This window comes from Malus domestica, chromosome 06, assembly GCF_042453785.1.
Source record: "Malus domestica chromosome 06, GDT2T_hap1".
Classification (NCBI taxonomy): Eukaryota; Viridiplantae; Streptophyta; class Magnoliopsida; order Rosales; family Rosaceae; genus Malus; species Malus domestica.
In genome coordinates, this window is record NC_091666.1 from 2,553,228 (window position 1) to 2,573,838 (window position 20,611).

General features: G+C 35.0%; 2 protein-coding genes across 3 annotated transcripts; one reads left to right on the top strand and one right to left on the bottom strand.

The window, feature by feature from the left end:
• Window positions 1-278: 278 nt before the first annotated feature.
• Window positions 279-10,919, top strand: LOC103436826 (LRR receptor-like serine/threonine-protein kinase FEI 2). Its single transcript, XM_008375273.4, has 14 exons — window positions 279-673; window positions 1,529-1,743; window positions 2,496-2,631; window positions 3,409-3,480; window positions 3,587-3,658; window positions 5,584-5,655; window positions 6,725-6,796; window positions 6,975-7,046; window positions 7,399-7,493; window positions 7,701-7,868; window positions 7,971-8,303; window positions 8,798-9,043; window positions 9,718-9,851; window positions 10,198-10,919. The coding sequence occupies exons 2-14, from the start codon at window positions 1,647-1,649 to the stop codon at window positions 10,414-10,416; spliced, it is 1,788 nt and encodes a 595-aa protein (XP_008373495.3). The 5' UTR covers window positions 279-673; window positions 1,529-1,646; the 3' UTR covers window positions 10,417-10,919.
• Window positions 10,920-12,349: 1,430 nt separating this feature from the next.
• On the bottom strand, window positions 12,350-20,600 carry LOC103436825 (SH3 domain-containing protein 1). Of its 2 annotated transcripts, XM_070823376.1 has the most exons (11): window positions 20,384-20,600; window positions 18,640-18,753; window positions 18,450-18,519; window positions 18,225-18,373; window positions 17,634-17,735; window positions 17,357-17,551; window positions 13,694-13,756; window positions 13,460-13,585; window positions 13,046-13,120; window positions 12,644-12,685; window positions 12,350-12,586 (listed from the first exon to the last, which is right to left on the bottom strand). In XM_070823376.1, the coding sequence occupies exons 1-11, from the start codon at window positions 20,441-20,443 to the stop codon at window positions 12,578-12,580; spliced, it is 1,005 nt and encodes a 334-aa protein (XP_070679477.1). In that variant the 5' UTR covers window positions 20,444-20,600; the 3' UTR covers window positions 12,350-12,577. The 2 variants fall into 2 exon arrangements, with proteins under 2 accessions (XP_070679477.1, XP_008373493.1); XM_008375271.4 differs by having other exon boundaries at window positions 12,350-12,685.
• Between the last annotated feature and the right edge of the window lie 11 nt (window positions 20,601-20,611).

Genomic DNA, 20,611 nt, shown 5'->3' on the forward strand with positions numbered 1-20,611 from the left:
ATTTTTGGTCAGTTATCTTTTTTTTAGTAGGGTGTTTTCGAGAGTGGTTACTTGCTGGATTTTTTTTGTGAGGATCTAGGAGATCCTCTAATTACATATGTTTATCATATATCGTGTGACTAGTTTTTGTCAGATACTATTTATATTTAATTTTAAATAAAAAAAATTATAATAATTTTTAACCGCATGATATACTATGAAAGAATGTAATTGAATGATTCTTAACAAAGAATTACAGCTAGGATCCTCTTGGGGAGTTTCCAATGATATGTGTCGGTGGCAACCGGCACGTACGGAAGGTCAGCGTAGACTCGTGCGAAACCACTTTCCTTCTATTCGCTTCGCCGATGCCCTTTTTTATTCCAATTATTTATTTATTTTTTAATTCTCAAAAGCATCTAAAATTCCACACTCACTCTCCTCCTCACACACACACACACACACACACTCTCTCTCTCCTCACTCTCACAGCCACTCGCCTCTCTCTCTCTTCTCTCTCTCCCCCGTCTTAGGCATCACACAAATCTCAGACACTTGGGAGAGTCGGACAGAGTGGGTGCGGTGTCGTTTTGGCTTCTTGTGCCACATCTCTCCGTTCCAGCTCAATCTGCATTGCATTCGTCTCAGATCGATCGAAAACCAGAGCTGCTGCTTCATCTTTCAGCATTCATCGGTAAATCTCACTTCAATTTCACCTCAAGTTTTATCTTTTTTGTTACCATGTTAGCTAACTGTGTAAACTTGTAATTACTGGTGAATTGGAGGGTAATTGACTTGGTTTTAGCTGTTAGGACTTGCAGTGGACTTGGAATTTCATAAATTTCTAATTTCAAAAATCGAAAAATGGTTAATGGAGCTTAAGATTTTGTGTTTGTGGATGTTCCTTCGTTGCTTTCGGATAATTTCGATATATTATTCGATTTACTAATTGCATTTGTTGATTGACATTGTTTGATTAGCCCTTATGGCTATGAAGCTTGTTATACTAAATTACTTATTGTGATAAATTACATTTTTACCTATCGTGCTAAAATTTGTTGAATTTTGACGGTTTACTACATATTTGTGCTGGTCAATAATCAATATGTAAAGACTTCTGTTTTACCTTTAGTCAAATCTGGGTTTTGTTTTGTTGGGTCAAAAACGAAGTATCGTATACTGAATATAAATTTAGGGTTGTGAAGGCCCTGAGTTGGTGAGTGGAAGGTAGAATTGGGAGTACAAGGGTAGCTATGAAATGGTTAGTTTCAGAGCTTGGGCCCTCATATCGAAAATATCTCTTTTGGTATTGGTTGTCTCTTTCCTTGATCTTTTTAAATGTAGTTGTATATTGTTTGCACTATCTGGTCCGCTAATTCGTGAATGCACTTTTACTTTATCGCTTACTGTGTGTGTCGTAATTTCATTGTACACGATGCTTCTATAGTTCTTTCTCATTTTGCACCCCATTAATGGGAACTATATTGGTTAGGATGGAAGTTTGGTCGTGTTCAAACTGCTATTAAAATTAATTCATGTTCATTTTCAGGTTTCCCTTTTCTTTCATTTCCGGCTGCTGGATGTCAATGTCAACTAGAAGGAAGCATTGTAAACCTTGGCTTGCCAGATGAATTATTGTTTCTGTATTATGCTTGACCAGTGCCACTATGGGCATCTTTTTGGTGAAATGGAGAGGGCTCTGGCTTCTTTACATTCTACTGCTTTATATAACAATGAATGAAATCAGAGCTATTAGTCCTGATGGTAATTTGACATATTTTAGTTTTTCCTTTTGTTTTGTTTTTTTTTTTTTTTTTAAAAGTTTTAAGTTATCTTGAGGCATGCCAAATACTATAACTGATGAAAAAAATATTGACTTAACAGTTATTATCATTAAAGGAAAACCTTGGGGATACTGCATATCATTTTTGTTTTTTTCTAATTTGCTGCTGTACTGATATTTGGGAGCAGCCTCTCCATAAATGGGGGTAAGGCTAGCCGACATTCACCTCTCCCAGACCCTGCGTAAAGCGGGAGCCTTGTGCACTGGGTACGACCTTTTTTTTTTTTTTTGCTGCTGTACTGATAATAGTCTATGTGAAGTTTGGTAGAAGACTAATTTGGTAATCACATAAAATCTCTTCTGGAGATATCCATTTTCCTGGAGAGATGGATAAGATATTCTGACACGGTGGCATCTTATACCACCGAGAATGGTAAAAACATTCAGTGATGCCAAGAATGTGTCCATAGTAGTGTTTACTTTTACTTAATTTGAAAAAATTGGTTGTATTAGTGTATTTAGAAATTAAAAAAAGCTTGGATAGTTTGTAATCATATAATATACTGGCCAAGTATTCCCTATTTTTTTTGTTTTGTGTAGCACAAGTTATTTCTTATTAATTACAGCTTTTTTTTTTTTTAAAATAACAAATATACTTATTACACTATAGCTGTTGGTCTATCAAAGGAGATGACATGCCCTAATCTGATATAGACATTGATATATTTTGTAGGTGAGGCACTTTTAAGCTTCAGGACAGCAGTTGTTAGTTCAGATGGTATCCTTCTTCGATGGAGACCAGAAGATCCTGATCCATGTAATTGGAAAGGAGTGAAATGTGATAACAAAACAAAGAGAGTAATCTACTTGTGAGTGTTAATGACTACAATTCTGTTTATTTTCATCAGTTTCTATGTTTATCGAACAGAAACTTGTTTCTTGGGATTTATGTTTATGGTTTTGGTTTTTATTTTTCTCATATGGTTGATATCTTGTATCTTATTTTTGTGAGTTCTATTTTCATACTAAATGAACAAAAAGATTATGTAGTGAGATGAGCACATCTCTTGACATTGGTTTTCCACAAGACATAGTCTTGGTTATTGGGAATGTTTGATATTTTTGGGCTTGCCCTTGAAATTATCTTCTTTTGTTGGAAATTAATGCTCTGTTCCTGGGGAATAACAAGAAATCTTTGAGTGTATGATTTTGGCTCTTATATGGAGTGATGGACTCTATGGTTGAAATGGAATAAGTAATGTTATTTTTTTTCTCTATTATAATACAAATTGAGGAGGTGGAGAACTAAAAGTAACCCCCACAACAGATGTAAAATAAATGAAAAGTAGTACACGTAACTGTCTAATTGGGGAACGGATGTCCTACCTGTACAGTGGCAGTGAGGCATACACATTACTTAACCCATTCGCGAATAGATGATTGAGACCTAATTTATTCTTCTGATTTCATTTTGATAGGGTTAATCATACTTAAACCTTCTGTCCTATTTAATAAAGATAGTGTCCAGTTGTTAATAAACTTTCATCCTTTCGATTTTAAAATTTAAAAAAGGTTGCAGTGTATGAGTGTCGTGTAAATTTTGTGCCTTACAGTTATAAGTTTGTTTCTTATGGCTTATCTTGCAGGAGTCTTGCTGGTCACAAATTGAGTGGATTTATACCTCCAGACCTTGGGAAGCTAGATCAGCTTACGATTTTGTATGTGATGTTAAGAGATATAATAGCAATTATGGTAATTGATGTATCTTTGGTATATCAAATTTTCTTCTCTCACTGATCATGTCTATGATGTATTATGTTGTAGAGCTCTTCATAACAACAACTTTTATGGGACTATTCCTTCAGACCTGGGGAATTGCACACAGTTGGAGAGAATGTAAGTCTACCTGCACGAATTGTTATCTTGCAATAAATGTTCTCATGTTCACTACTGAATGATGTTTGCATCTGTTTCTAACTAGTTGTGGTCGGAGATCATTATATAAAGTGATTTGGCAAAAATGTTGGTTAATAACAGATACATTGTTCATCACTTTTTTTTGGGGGGGTGTTTTTTCCCATTACCGCTAAAAAGGTTATTCTTTTAGTTCTTTGTATATCATATGATGACGTGACTTGATTAACTGGTGGCTTGAAATTTCTGTTTGTTAATAATACCAGCAGTCCCCTTCAAGCTGGTGTATAAATTACAGATGCTCAATTGCCAATAGTTGAATGAAAAACTTTATAGATGGCCTTTTGTGAGATTCTAGTATCCCCTGTCATGACAAACAGTGTATGAATAATTATTGCATCTAGTCTCTCCGTAATAAAATTCTCCACAAATTCAATAAATTTAGTCTTATCGTGATCAGTAGAATTGAGAGCTATACTGATTGAAGGCTTGTTATCGGTATAAAATCTCACATGAACACCTTGTTTTAAATTCAATACTTTGATCGATATGTGTAACCAAATACTAATTCACAAGTCCCATAACCCATAGCCTGAAGTTTCTGCTTTCGCACATGATATCGCAACAATTGATTGTTTCTCATTTTCTGGATGGCAAGGTTCACAATGTAGGTGTAGTAGCTTAGAATAGAACTTCCATCACTAACAGAAACAACCTCTTCGGTGCCTGTGCATACTTCCACCTCTAAGTGTCCATTCTTAGAGAATATATATCCTTATCCAGGAGCATAGTTCAAATATCACATGTAAAACTACCTCTAGATGGGGAGAATGGGGTGCATGCATAAACTGCCGACTACACTCACCTCACAACATAAGCAATATCAGATTATGTGTGCTAAAGGTAGATAAGTTTTACATCAAGCTTTTGATACCTTTCATCAACATATCTACCTTTCGTACACATATTCTGATATCGCTTATGTTGCAGAATGGACAGTTAAAGAAGAAACAAAAAAAAAAAAAAAAAAAAAAGCATTTTATTTTTATTTGGGAATATGCATTTTCCTGATCGGCAGAACTTCTGTACAAAGACATTATTTAATTTCTCGCAACCCCTTGATCTCTCTCAGATTCATTAGCTAAGTGAGTTTTCAACATCTCTTAAACATCATTCCCAACGATAATAGGACCCAAAAATACAATAGGGGCTGCAATTTTACCTTGAAAATGGAAATTTACAGTGTGATTAGTTTACCAATTTTCACACACTTGGCAGTTATTTGAAACACGTCAAACCAAGCACTGGAAAATTGTTTCAATTAAGACAATATGATTTCCCTTCATGCAAGAACTTCCTTGCAGATTACAATGGGATGGTTGGAATAATCATTTGCAATAATAGGAAGACAATGAGTGCATGAAAAAATAAGGTTGTTTGGTAGGCTGTAGTTATTTGGGAGATAGATTTAGTTATCTAATCACAAGGTTAATGGCTTTTCGGTAGTTGTTGGAACTGCTTTCAGGTGGATATCTTGTGCATGTAGTTCTTTCTATAATCTTGTATAATTTTCAATAAATTTTTGTTTCTGATATGTAATAGAAGATGCTTCTCACTTTCACATTTTAGTTTTTTTTCCCCTTCATAGAATCTATCATATAACTTGTGCTTGAGTACAGCTTGACCAAGTTGTAGCATTCACAATTTGTTGACATTTGCAATAAAAAGTCCGAAATAATTATATGTATGTTATCTGTATTTTTTTTGAATTGGGCAATCCAGTTGCGGATTCAGCTATAAGTTGTAGCTTTTCATAATTTGTTTACATTTGCTTACACTGCATTTCTTTTTTACTTGTATAATCCTGTTTGTTTTGTGCTAAAGTTGCGTTTTTTTGGTTGCTGCAGATACTTGCAGGGTAATTACTTGAGTGGATTAATTCCAAGTGAATTGGGAAAGCTTTCAGACCTCCAATTCTTGTGAGTTGTTTCAAACATGCTGATAAACACTTTTTTTTTTGTTTAACAAAAAATGTCTTTCAATTTCTTTTTTACTTCATTTACCTATTTTCTATGTTTGTTAAGTAATTTATTTTCAGTCAGTATATGCTTTCATTGTTGAACGTTTATGTAATTGTCTCATCATCACCAGATTTAAGAATGCCTCGGTAAATAAATACTATACAATTAACATATATATGCATAACAAAAAAAAAAAAAAATCTATGCATAAAATTTTGAGTTTCATATTATACCATTGTAGTTAGGGAAGTCGGATTTAAAGATATTGTTTGTTTGATTTTTCTGATGCTTCTTCATTCCTAGTTTCTGCATTATGTAATATTTCTTTCAGTGCCATTATTTTATTTTGTTTCATTTGTCGAGGATACCCCTGTTATGATTTATCATGACAATAATGAATAACTCCTACAGTTTCAATTTTCAATCTTTTACAGTTTTACACATTCTTGAACAGTAACTGCTATCTCTGACTTGCTTCTAACATTTACAAATAAACTCTTCGCTTATATAGGTTGTGTGGTATTCCGCCATTTACAAATGAAAAATTAAACCAATCAACCTCTATCCCCCTTGCAGCAAGTTGAAGTTCCACTTTCAAATCTATTGCACCCATTGTGCAATGCATCCTGTGATTAGTAACTGTGAAACTGAAAAAATATGGACAAAATAGATAACGATTAGTATTTCTTTCCTGTCTTTATAGATTAGATATTTGGCTGAGCTTCTGAATTGTTTGCATATGTTGTGTTTATTTTTGTTTTAGATGCTATGGAACAGTCAAAATATTTCTAAAACAATGAAGAAATAGCTTAATAGGATCAATAATATGGCATGAAGTGACTTTAATTTCTTACAAACTTTAATATCAGATTGTTCAAATTGTTAAGATGTTAAAAAATTTGTGGAAAGCATGGATATTTCTTGGTAGGAGATGAAGTCCAATTTATCGTATCACATGTTTCATAATTCCAGTACATTTGGTGTTACAATGTGGAAATCATTACTATTCTATGTTTCATATTTACAGAGATATTTCAAGTAACTCTCTCAGTGGAAATATTCCTTTGTCACTAGGGAAGTTGGATAAGCTTGTTGCGCTGTGAGTTACCCCATTCTTTTCTGTAATGTTAAAACTTGACAATTGGTGTTTTATTTAACATAAAGTCATGTTTTATTGATTAATGGAATGTTTTCTGTAATGTTAAAACTTGACAATTGGTGTTTTATTTAACATAAAGTCGTGTTTTATTGATTAATGGAATCTTGAATTTCTGTAGCAATGTGTCAAACAATTTTCTGGTTGGACCAATACCATCTGATGGAGTGCTTACCAACTTACCTGAAAGCTCGTAAGTACTAATTATCTGGTAAAGTTTGTGTTTTCAGTAAATAGTGAAGCTATGTGATGGCTTACATTTCTAGCGATACAGGAATACAAGAAAAGCATCTCAAACTATTTATTATCCAATGTGTCCTTTATGTTTTGTCTTCCAGTATGATGAAAATAATTTGTAATGAAAACATGAAATTTGGGAGGGACTATTCTCATGTCACCGCCTCTCCAAACTCTTGTCTGTGAGACATAGCTTAAAATCTCTATAGTGCCCCGGTTAAAGACCTGTTATACCTATATTGAACTATGACAATGCAGTCCCCAAAGATTTTCATGCTCTTTAGAGTCATTGACACATTTTCTTGCAGCTTTGATGGAAATCGTGGTTTGTGTGGGAAACAAATCAATCTGGTATGCAAAGATGTCCCTGGGGAATCACCAAATTCCCAATCTCCAAGCTCAGGTAAACCTTCTTGGATGTGAAATAGATGGGTGCAATGTTTGTGATTATGCAGAGATTCTTTAGAATGTGAAAGTCTTCAAATTATTTTGGTTTCACTATGACTTTTCAAGTTGGTGAAATCCTTGAAGAATTTTAAATTTTCCCTCTGGAGAATCCCAAGTGTTGACAACATTATGGTATTCATGTTTAGTATTCAAACTTTTGTAGAGCTAAATCAAGGTGGAAAGAAGAAATACTCTGGTAGGCTACTTATTAGTGCGTCAGCAACTGTGGGTGCACTTCTTTTGGTGGCTCTCATGTGTTTTTGGGGTTGCTTTCTTTATAAAAAGTTTGGTAAACATGACAGTAAAGGTCTTGCAATGGATGTTAGGGAAGGTACTGATTCTTAGCTATTTTCTGAGTTATATTTGATTTAACTCAAAACAAATCTTGAGTTCCTAGTTTTTGAAATCTTGACTAACAGTCTTTTTGCTCCAGGCGCATCAATTGTAATGTTTCATGGGGATTTGCCGTACTCTTCTAAAGACATAATTAAGAAATTAGAGACTTTGAATGAGGAACATATTATTGGTGTTGGTGGCTTTGGAACAGTGTACAAGCTTGCAATGGATGACGACAAAGTATTTGCATTAAAAAGAATTGTAAAGATGAATGAGGGGTTTGATCGTTTTTTCGAGAGGGAGCTAGAAATTCTTGGAAGTATAAAACACCGGTACCTAGTGAATTTGAGGGGCTATTGCAATTCTCCAACATCAAAGTTGTTAATCTATGATTTCCTATCTGGTGGAAGCCTTGATGAAGCTCTTCATGGTTAGATGCTCTTTTCTTGTGTTTATTTTCATTGCCTTAACATGTTACATGTGCATCTGGTTTATATGAATAATAAAGTTATTTATACATGAAGTAAGGGGGTAAATGAATGTAGGACCCGGGAAGAGAAGGTTAAAGAGACTAAATTAAAGAGAGAGAAACCCTTGAAATGAAACTTACTGTCTGAAAGAAATTCAACACTTAAAACCGTCCAACAAAAGGACACAAATCCAAATAAAAATACTTGACAAAGTTAACCATAAATGTGTGAAACAACCTAAACTCACCATGTGAGGTTGTTGTGCATAAGTGTTTAGATGCACATCATGATCTCCATCAGAGGTACACAAGGCATTGATCAGGCTCAGTATTTGGTAATATACATATGTACTTTTCTTGATAGAAGTTTTTAAAATATTTGACGACACATTATACATATTTGCTACATAGAAATAAACCCTTGGAACAATAATATTCCATAATCCCTTGAACAGAAAGATCTGAGCAGCTTGATTGGGATGCACGATTGAATATTATTATGGGAGCAGCAAAAGGCCTGGCCTACTTGCATCATGATTGCTCACCTAGGATCATACATCGAGACATAAAGTCAAGCAACATTTTACTTGATGGAAATCTTGAGGCACGAGTTTCTGACTTTGGACTAGCCAAACTGTTGGAGGACGAAGAATCTCACATTACGACAATTGTTGCAGGAACATTTGGTTATCTGGCGCCAGGTAAGAAAAAATTACCATAGTTTCCTGTTTTGTTACTTTGAGCTCTGAGCTCTCTGAATGTGGATATTGTTCTATAACTATGGGAAATGATTTCTGCACACCCCTGTAGTTCTGTCCTCTGATTCTCCCTTGATTTGTTCAATCTGAATGCCAGAAATAAAAGGGGTGTGTATTGGGAGAAAAAGGGTGTGGAAATCGCTTCCCTCAATTACATTGACCAGATCCATGGTAGTTGGAGATAAATGATTGACCTACAGCAGATTTTTGCACACTACCATAACAATTTATGTGCACAAATACTAGGGAGGTCTAGACTTGTAAATTTTTGGGGTAGTAAGTGAAACAGCAATGTACTAAACTAAACAACCAAATGGAGCAGCATAGCAGCCTAAAAGAGCCTGACCAGTGGCAGAATAGTAAACAACACAATAGAACTCCCAAGTAAAAATAAAATATGATTGAATGCGTTTGCATGCACTTACAACTGCTCTGGTTATAGGTGTCTGATAATGTATGGGCTTCCAAATCAGCTTCGCGTAATAGATGACATATGTTTATGTTACGTAAAGTGAGGAAAACTTGGTGGTCATTCTACTGGCAGTTAATTCTGAAATAGTACGATATATTTTATGTTAAATTTACATACATTCTGAGTTATGTGACATCATTGGCAGAGTATATGCAAAGTGGTAGAGCAACTGAAAAGACTGATGTTTATAGTTTTGGGGTCCTGGTGCTTGAAGTATTAAGTGGAAAACGACCCACAGATGCATCATTCATTGAGAAGGGCTTCAACATTGTTGGCTGGGTATGGTTTTTGTCAAAACTAATTATGCGTTTTGATACGAACGTAAATCATGTTCTATATTGTTGACTGCAGTAGGGCCATGTTTGTTTTAGCATACATAAAATTTAGTTGGGAATAGTGGGAACATAGTTAATTGTGATCTGCATGTCCATGTCAGCTGTTGGAAATCAATTACGCCTCATGTTGAATATAATAGGTGAAAGAAAGAAAAAGAAAATTCTCTGGTTTTCATCGATTGTTCCAATCAAAGTAAATATTATGTGAAATTTCTTGATGACATCATTTTTGGAATGGGTATCGTTTCTTCAATTTAGTTCTTCTAATTTATCTGTAATTCCCTTTGCAGTTAAATTTTCTGGTCACAGAAAATAGGCAAAGAGAAATTGTTGATCCACAGTGTGAGGGGGTGCAAACTGAAAGCCTTGACGCCCTGCTCTCTGTCGCCATTCAATGCGTTTCTTCAACTTCAGAAGATCGACCCTCTATGCACAGGGTGGTCCAGCTGCTTGAATCCGAAGTCATGACACCGTGCCCTAGTGACTTCTACGATTCCAGCTCTGACTAAAAAGGCTTTGTGCAGATGGCAAGTCAGAATTTTCGTTTACATCACTGTTGTATCAGATATGCAGTGCAAGCAGCGGAAGGGACGAAGACTCTGTGAAGGTATATCAGCCATTTCATTCGTTCATTCTTTCTGCAGATAAATGGCATTTAGAAGATGGCATGCACATCTGTAGTCAACATTGCCTCTGTTCAAACATCGTATTCATCATCAACGAGATTGTGGATGCAATTCGCTCCTTTTGTTCTCATTTTGCGCGGTTGCGTTCATACTTTGGTAATTCCTCCTGCCTTTTGTTTCCCAAAGTTAAGTGTATATGATATTTATACAAATAGGTCCCTCTGCAAATGATTCTTGTTTATGCCATTTTTGTAAAATATGATTACATGGCAATAAACAGTCGGATGTAGTAGAGCGCTGGTGCCCGCTGTTATCGCTATTGTTTGTAATATTATGTTTCCCCTTTCATCATTTTAATTCTTAATCTTCCTTGATCTTGATTTAAATGCTTTGGCAGAAAGGATTCGATTTCTTGTACTTTGTTTTCCTAGTACGATTTGCAATGCCTATTCTGTTTGCGCTTGATTGCCAATCGACGGGTCAATTTATTGTTTGCTGTAAACAAATAATGTGTAGAGATGGGGTTCCGACCAACATGGAATGATGTCACTGCCTATACCGTAAAAGAGATTCTTTCTTGCAACCACTTATTGTTTGAGTAGCGTTGCTGGCTAATCAATTGTTGTCACGTAATCATAAAATTGACCGGACGTAGTTGCATTGCGCAATCTATTTTGTCAAGCTTATTTTGAGTATAATTCTTCGAATTCACATTTCTCTAATACTATGTTTGGATGAGGGAAATAAACTTGGAATTTTGATAAAGTCAGAATTTATAAATTGACATGCATCAATTTCCTTTTTTGGATTCATAAACATAGAAATTTAGAATTTCCGCGTGGAAAAAAAACTTGGAATTTGGGACTTCTAATTCTCAAGTTCAAATTCCATGTAAATGGGTGTCATTTCCCAATTTCTATGATTGAGAGTTTAAAAATAACAAATTTCGTATTTAATTTCATTGTTCTTTTAGGTTAACCAAACAAGAAAATTTACTTTAGAAAATAAAACCTCGTTATTTCAATTTCTGTCATTTTAAAATTCCTTAGTAATTTTAAATTTCTTCATCCAAACATAGTGTAAAAGTGTTTTTGCCAAAATGATTTTTGAGATTGTCATAACTCTATGATCCCCTGGAATTTATAATTGATAGAAGTGGTTCCTGATATTGTCAACTGTCAATCATTTTGGTGCTGTGAAAAATCTTCGTTAAATTGAAAAAACTACTAGTTCTAAAGGAGTTTTGACAAAAATATTTTCAATTTAACGGAAATTTCTCACAGAAGAATCAAAATAACTAATGGTGGACAATCCACGGACCATTTTGATTGACTTTAAATCTCAGAGATCAAAGTGAGGAGTTATACATTTCTTTGAGCGAATGACAGTTATGGTTTTACCATCAATAATTCTTTGACGACCCTTTCTCGCCTGGCGGCACCGCCATGTCACAAAACCATACATTCTTTCCCCCTCTCCAAACGTTGCAGCTGATTTTTTATGTATAGTTCAACGTGTTGATATTTAATCTCCCAATTGTGCACGAATTTGGAAATAAGATTATGATTGGATTAGAAATTTGGAAAAATATTATATTTAATATTTATATATACTATTGAAAACTTTGATAAAGATCTCGTGGTTTTGTACGATTGGAAATTTTGTAGTCAATTTTTTGCCTAATCTACCCAACCTTCTTAAGATATATTTAGGAGAAATTCCTCTAGAAATTAACCATGTTTTGTAACATATATTTTGTACTTCTTTTCCAAAACCAAAGGATATAATTCTGAAGTGATCATACAAAAACCAAACATATCCAAGGCCAAACTTGATTGACAAAAGTATGATACATCCAGAATTAGAGCAATATTGCACCAAAATTACTTGAACTACAAATATAATATTTTTCTTCACACCGTGTGTAGATGAAATGGTCGAGCAACCCGTCCAAACGTACGAACTATTATACAGAACGAAAAATTGGTATATACAGTTTATACCAAGTTTATATAGGTGTGGGGAACATGTGAATGAACTTTGCTTACATTAACTTGCCGGATGGCGCTTTCTCCTGCCTCTCTATATATGCAGATGGAAACCATCCGGCCTTGCCGTTGCTTTCTCCTTCAGACCATCCATTAGAGCCGACCTATAACACATTCATATGACGTAAAATTAAAATCGCCACCAAATGATAAACGGAGAAGGATTACGCTTTAATTTCTTTTGTTTGAATGTGTAAGATGCAAACGAAAAAAGAAATGTTTTATACAAGGGCTGTACTATAAGAGAACAAAATAGTTCATTCATTCCTCCTACTAAACATTCAAACAACGTTAGGAAAATGATCCCGCCTAGTTATCCAAAATTTCCTTCCTTTCCTAACTGTTATAGAAAATATAATAACTCAGAGAGAGCAGCAGTGCACACTTTGGTTGTCTGAAAAAATAAAAAGTCTACATTTATGCAGAAGCCATAGCAGAAATCAAATTCGGGGTGGTTCACCTACCTGACGAACTACAACATAATCATCAACGGACAGATTCAACTCTCCATCCGCTTGAGCCTCAAACGGGTGAATAGCCTGGAAAATGATGTGAAAAAGGATTAACACCGAGAAAAGCTCAGAATTTCAGGGTATTTTAGATTGGTTTCAGTGAGCTATAAGGCTATTGTAAATTTGTAATTGGAGTCAATATGACAACAGTCGACGGCCTTTTCTATACAGATGAAAACTCATATACCGTCATTTTTGCTGCTTCCCATAAAAGCACTAGTTTTAGAATCCATGTTGTTTTCAGAAGTGAAGAATATGGGAACCAACTAGGAAAAAATAAATTCAGAAACTGTGATATAAATGAACGAGCGCAGCACTTTCTTTTGGTTGTTGGGAATAGAATTTCAAGGATTTCAAAGGCCTTACTCTTGCAATGAAGAAAGTGCCATCTTGGTTAAGTTGTCCATGATCATCAGATATATTTGAAATAGTATCATGATGCACTTCCACCGATTGCGATGAGAATTCATTTGGTGGCTTCTCCAGAATCATCTGACCATTTAAAATAATACGGTATTCACAAACTTTTATGTATATAAAAAAGATAAGAAACCATCCATAATGATAAAAATATACAGAGCCAGGCTATGTAGAGCAAACCTCAGAATGTAGCTTGTCTAAAATAGCAAGAGCATGTTGATGAAATGATCTCTCCGCATCAACCTGCAAAACATACTTTCATTAGAGTCAAATGCAGAAATGTAAGCTCGGAAGAAAAATACAACATGCTACCAGTTCCTAGCCAAATTTAGTATGATAAACTATTACAGTAATGACAAACCCACCAAGTACTACAGACACCATAACTTTACAGTTATATATTTAGATACACAATAGCAAGAATTTCTGACCCTTGAGCTTTGAAAATTATTATTTACCCTGGAAGTGATGAGCCCTTCTCTCATTTAATCTACTCACCCTCTCCAGCTAAAGCAAAGCATTTAAACTTCAGTTAGAAGCACTTACACTCAAATGCGCATTTGTTGTAAGCACTTTCAATAGAAGCAGATTGAGATTTCTATTAAATGCTTCCTAGAAATGCAACATGGAAGTGCTTCTTGAGAAGCACCTCTCATGACAGCAGAAAAATGTGCATCTATGACTCATAAAGCACCTTTAACAATCTCAGTCAAACAACACCAAAAATGCATTTCAATACCCAAACGTTTTTAACGCTCCCCTACAAGCATTTCCAAAAGGTCCTCTGTTGACAGATGAGCCACTATTATTTCCTTGGTGCTCAATATAAAGGAATCATATATATACCAGTTCTTCAGAATTCTACATATAAAATGATGCTATGGTAGAGAAACTACATACAACATTTCATAATATCAGCAGTACAGAATGATCGAAACTTAAAATTTTGTGGGGTTGAAATAGCAAAAGTGGTAAAAACTAGGAAATATTAAATGAAAAGACATTAAGATGCAAACATGACTTTCATTAGTTACTCAAGTGCTCAAACATTTATAAACCAAAATTCGCCAAATGAAAGTTCTTGGTTCAGGAGGAGTCAAGGGGAATAAAATTAGGGTTTAGGGTTTAGGGTTTAATGCTTTAGGATTTCATTATTACTACTGTTTGTTTGTTCGACAAGGTTATTAGCCTATATAAGTTGACCCTATTTTCACATCTCTTTTGTAGCACTAATTTCATCCCGCACAAAAACATGACACTAGATGGAAAAAGGAAAAAAAAAACAACTTATGATCCAATCTGCTAAACCTTAATGCATTTATTTTAATAATTGTAAGGGGCTGCGGTAACAGATGCTAAATAAGAATACCATTTGATTAAAGGAACTTTGGGTTTAAGAACAATATCACCCATAGGTCACCACCAAGAAAAGAGTAAGCATCCCACTCAAATGCATCACCAGTCCTCTTCTTCTTGTGAGGTCCTATGGTACATAAAAAGAAGGATGTCATATGATTGAAAAAATTAGGTGATCAAAACATGGAATAGGCAATAGAAAGTTTGGATAATGAAGAAAGGCAAGTATTGCGACATAGATGGAAGGAATAACTGGTCTAGTGATCATATGAGAAATTTATTGAAAAGAATTTGAAGTGAAAGAAGAAAGACTAATCAAATGTGGATTCACTTATTTACCAAAAAACAAAGAACGTGGCTTCACTCATAATATACTATGAGAAAAAATCAATCATGTAGGGTTGCTATGAAACGGAAAAACAAGCAGCATCACCTCCACAAGAAACTGCAGGAAACACTTATAAGTTCTAACCAGTTACTACGTCCTTCGATCATGAGAGAAACTGATAACGAGTCACTCAAAAGGATAAATAAGAAGGGTTGCCCATAACTTACAACATATGCTAAACCTTTCGGGATCGTTAAAGATATATGCCTATCCCAAAATTTGTGAAACATTGACTCCACTTATGCAGTTTGGATGACCCTCCGACAGCTTGTATGAAATTAAATCCGGTGTACATCCAAAATACCAGTATACCCCTCCATCCTACAGACTAACCAATTATAAACAAAGTACACATTTCCAACAGATGATATAGACAAGCGAGAATCATTGAGACGATCAGAAAAGATAGATGAAATCATCACTGCCTGCTATGTCGAACCTTTGCTATAAGACAGGTATACAACTTCAAATTTTACAAAATAATGCAAAAAAGTATATGCGCTAAACCAGTAGTTACACAGCCCTGTCACCGGATAATCCTTTAAACAAACCTTCACATTCCCAAAAGCCTTCAGGAAAATCCTGAATTTATCCGCCCCTATTTGTACATTAGTATCCAATGTTAGAAATCTGTACATATTTATAATTCCTATGAGTATGGTCTAAAACTCTCTACCATTGGCCCAGACTGTTTTTAAGGTTTGGACATCCCACCAAACAACTGGCTAAGAGAGCATAACAACCCAGGGAAAAATTTCCATCATTTTGACAACTCGTTGACGACTTCAAGTTATCACATTGAGAAGTAGACTACATAAATCATACAAACATGTGTTGTGTTGAGATATGTACATATAAACTTAATATACGTGCATATATTCCTTGGTTAATTAACCGAACAATTGGACGCGTTACACTCTAGATGCCAACATTGTTCAAACACCCATTAACACCGTTCAAATGCGTGACCAATTTTTACCAAAACAAGCTGTTTAGGACTTGGAATTTAAATTTTAAGTCTTGAGTTTCTGTGGCTTCAAACCAATTTGTTAAAGAAAACTAAAATGCATAACTAATATCTAGTGGGCAATGATTCTGCTGTAATGCAATGATGTTGAGAGAGAGAGAGAGAGAGAGAGAGAGAGAGAGAGATTCTTTTAATTAAACATTGTTGTTTCTAACACCAAACAAACTTTTATTGACCTGAAAACAGAAGTACATCTTTGTCGCCCTAAATTGCAAGTACATAAAGCTCATAAATGAGACTATAATAACAAAAGCAACACAAGACCAAAGACAAAAGAAGGAACCTATTATCAACAAAACATTGACAGCACCAACAAAATGCAATTAATGAAGATACTGTTCCTCTTTTTGTGTCATTTTCTACTCTAGTGGTGTAACACTACTCTTGACTGAGTGATGTAATGCTAAACTATACAATATGGAAACACAAGGAAGGTTCTTTACAATAAAGCACTAGGTTTAAGTAATTCTCCTATGCATACCCTAGAAGATCATGGCTTGCACATCCTTATTTATGTACATTTCCACATATAACACTTGTATCTTCAATCTTCCATGCATCCACAACATCCTAAAATATGAGAAGATCATGGCTTGCACATCTTCAATTATGTATTGCATTTCCCTTAGGTAAATAAGTTGCAGCTGTTTCCTGGGTGTCCCTGTTCTTTGCGTTCTGGATATTGCAATTTTTCATGAGGTTTTCACAAAAATACGAAGCATAGCTAGTTATGCATCGATTCTTATGGTTGTAAAGATTTTTTTTCCCTTCTATTATAGGGAAACGAAAAATTATACACCTATAATGACATGAACTAATTACTTATGGATTAAACAGGGAAAAACAAACTTCCCATAGGGGTTCGCACAAGAAGCACGAATTCAGTCAATGCATATTAGACTAATCAAACTGAAGGAGCATTGATCACATAAAATCTTCAGGGAACAAACAGAACAGTAACTACTTTAATAAGCCTTTCATATAGACAACAATCAACTTTATATCCATAAATGGCAACCAAGATGTAATAGAATAGCCATGTGCAGTCCTCACAAACAATTAGTAACAATACCATAGTACGAAGCTTATGAAAAGTCATCTGTTGTTGCTGATCCTCAACTGACAACATTGCGGCAGTTGCTTCTTTCCCAAGTGCCACTGTAGAAGATTTAAGCTCTGTCAATCTTGCTTCTGCATTTTGAAGCTTCACAGAACTCTCTACAGATACTGAAGAGAATTTCAATCGACGCCTCAATACATCAGCCACCTAATCAGAAGATAAATATTTACTTCCTACGAGAATGCATGTTCCTGAACCATTAGATACACCAATTGACATTAAGATATACCTGGGCTTCCACCTCCTGTCGCAATTTATCATAACGATGAGTCAAGTGACGAGCATCCTCCAAAGGAGCCCCTGCTATTTGTGCCCGTAAAGGTTCAGCAACCTACAAATTTTAATCCTGTGACATGATTATAAACCAAAAAGAACGGAAAAAAAATGAAAGAAACTCAAAAATTTATTATAGATTTTGGTAAAGTATAGCATTATAAAAGCTCTTTTATGATTCAATTAGCAAAGGCTCTTGTCATTGTGCAAAGGGCCTTGGGATACTACCACCTTCACTAAAGTTAAGTGGGTTAGTGAGATGTGACAGTGCTACCTCCTGACCTGTATCCCATATGCTTAACGCCTCTCAAACAGTAAAACAAACTCATTGCTTATATAGCTAACTGAATTCACCACATTAAAAGAAGTCACAGATCATATTTCCCAACAAAATGGCTTATTGTTTTCAAAAACACACACATGCACACACAAGTTACATGTGTACGTTGCTTTTGGTTCAAAATGTTGATTTCAATCAATGGCCATATCTTGAGATTTCTCCAATGTTTATAAACATTTAAGAAAAAAATTACATTGAAGAAATTACCTGCTCACCAAGGACCTTAAGAAAAGCCTCTCTCTCATCTTCAATTGAATTATATGAAGTGCCAAAGTATTCAGAACCCCTTGCTAGATGAGTGCTAGTGCTTTGATTTTCAGCTCCATATTTGCAGCAATTTTCAGCTAACTTTCTCACTAAATTATCAAGATAAAATTAATCTACTAGACTTGTATAAGGAATCAAATGCAGCAAATTAGAGGGAGCAGTGACCTATTTCCATTTGTTTTGAGCTAGTAGAAATAAAAGCCTCAACCCCCCGAACAACACTCCGCTGAAAATGCTGGGTAACATAATTTATTGTTAGAATTAGAACTTGGTAAGAGTAATTCAATAGTGATGTCTAATAGAATGAACAAGTAGTTAAATGATAGCCAACTTGATGATGGCATGATAAATGTACCTTTGTAGCCCTCGTAGAATTATACAAATCCTGAAGTTTTTGGTGACACATAAGTTCCTCTTCATCAATCATAACAGCTTCATTACCTAAATTTCCCAACCGTTTCAACACAGCCTGCAATGTATTCAAAACAGCAAGTTTAAAACAATGAATTTATTCACAATTCTACATTGTCGATATAATTGAATCAATCACGTCTTCTTTCGTCTTCCACTAAGTCATCACAAGACTAAGAAACTAGTACATAATTTTTTACTACTGAAATGGTAACTAAAGTCCTCCTGAACTAAGCAGGAACCTTAGGTTCTAGCGATAAGTTCACAAGTCCTATTTTATGTAAACTTGAGATCACTTTCCTGGGGGTTTAAATTGTGATTAATTTTTAACACAAACCAGCAAGATACGCACTATGAACGGTTCAATGGACATTGTGAATGAAGTTGGAATTGAATTCAATAACTGTCTTTGTCCATCTTACATTAAATCATCAAAGGAGTAAGAGAAAACAGTACAAATTCATTTTTCATACTGAAAGAGCAACAGTAACTAAAATCCTGAACTCAGCAGGAACTTAGGTTCTAAATTCTAATGAACTTCTATATATCCTAAAGGTCGTACCCAGTGCACAAGGCTCCCGCTTTACGCAGGGTCTGGGAGAGGTGAATATCGGCTAGCCTTACCCCCATTTTATGGAGAGGCTGCTCCCAAGTCTTGAACCCGAGACCTACCGCTCATGGGCGAAGGCATTTGCCATCGCACCAAGTGCGACCTCTTTGAACTTCTATATATCCTAACTTGTTTTAAAAAGAAAAATGTGTTTTAATATTAGAACTTTAGAAGGCATGATACACACGACATAAGGATCAATCTACAAAATCCAGCATGATATACACAACACAAGGATCAATCTACAACGTGGCCCTCCCAGAGTCCTTAAGCATCATGATGAGTTTCACTGAGGAATTAATCTAAAGACAAACAAACTTTCAAATAGCTCCTGCAGAGCAAATGACTCCTCTATCTTTTTCTGTTCAAATTTCTTCTAAATCTTAAATCCCAATTCCCCAAAACAAAAGGCGTAAGAACAAACCCTGCTACGACCAATTTATGAAATCTGGATAGTCTATCAAGCCACAGAAAAATTGACGCTAAAGGTTAATCTCCAAACTACAGATCCTCCCAACATCTGATCCTTTCCCCATTACACAGTAGCAGGGAAGTACCATACCATTTATCACCTATAAATATATCAGGTGACACATTTCCAAATTCTTAACAAAATTTTTTTATGGACATGGAAACAATTTGAATTTCCTGTAGATTAAGATTGTATCTTTTCTTCAACTTATATCCATTATGATTTACACAAAACAAAAGTATTGTATCTTATCGAAAAGATTAGCACTTTTTTGTTTGCTGAACAAAATGGGTTTTCTTTATGTAATCGAAATGATTAGGACTTTTCGTTAACATTGGTGATATTGTAGTTATATGTAGATATATATACATATATATATATATATTATATGTAATGAATTCTGAACAAAATTATACAAAGGAGTCCAAAAAATTTCCTAAAAATAACCGGTAAAGCGCAAACACAAACTTCCAAGTAAGAGCAAGATTGGAAAAACTTTGTATGTATGAATAAACAAAAAAAAATCCAAACTTGGAATAACTTAAATCCAATCAACCATTAATAAAAAACAAAGAGAAGCACTTAATCTGGAAGGAGAAAGCAAACCTGCTGTTGCTTTGCGACTTGCTCCCTGAGCTTACTGGCTTGCTTCCGTATGGACTCCATACAGTAAAACCCTAGCTCTAGCGCTAGATATCGATTGATCTTGGCGGTCAGAGACAAAGCTGTTAGTCTTTTACTGGCGAGTGGCGACACAGACAAGAAAGAAAGCGAATCTATAAAGAAGTATGATGGGTGTCACTTTCTGGTTTCGGGAGTCAATAAGTCACTGAA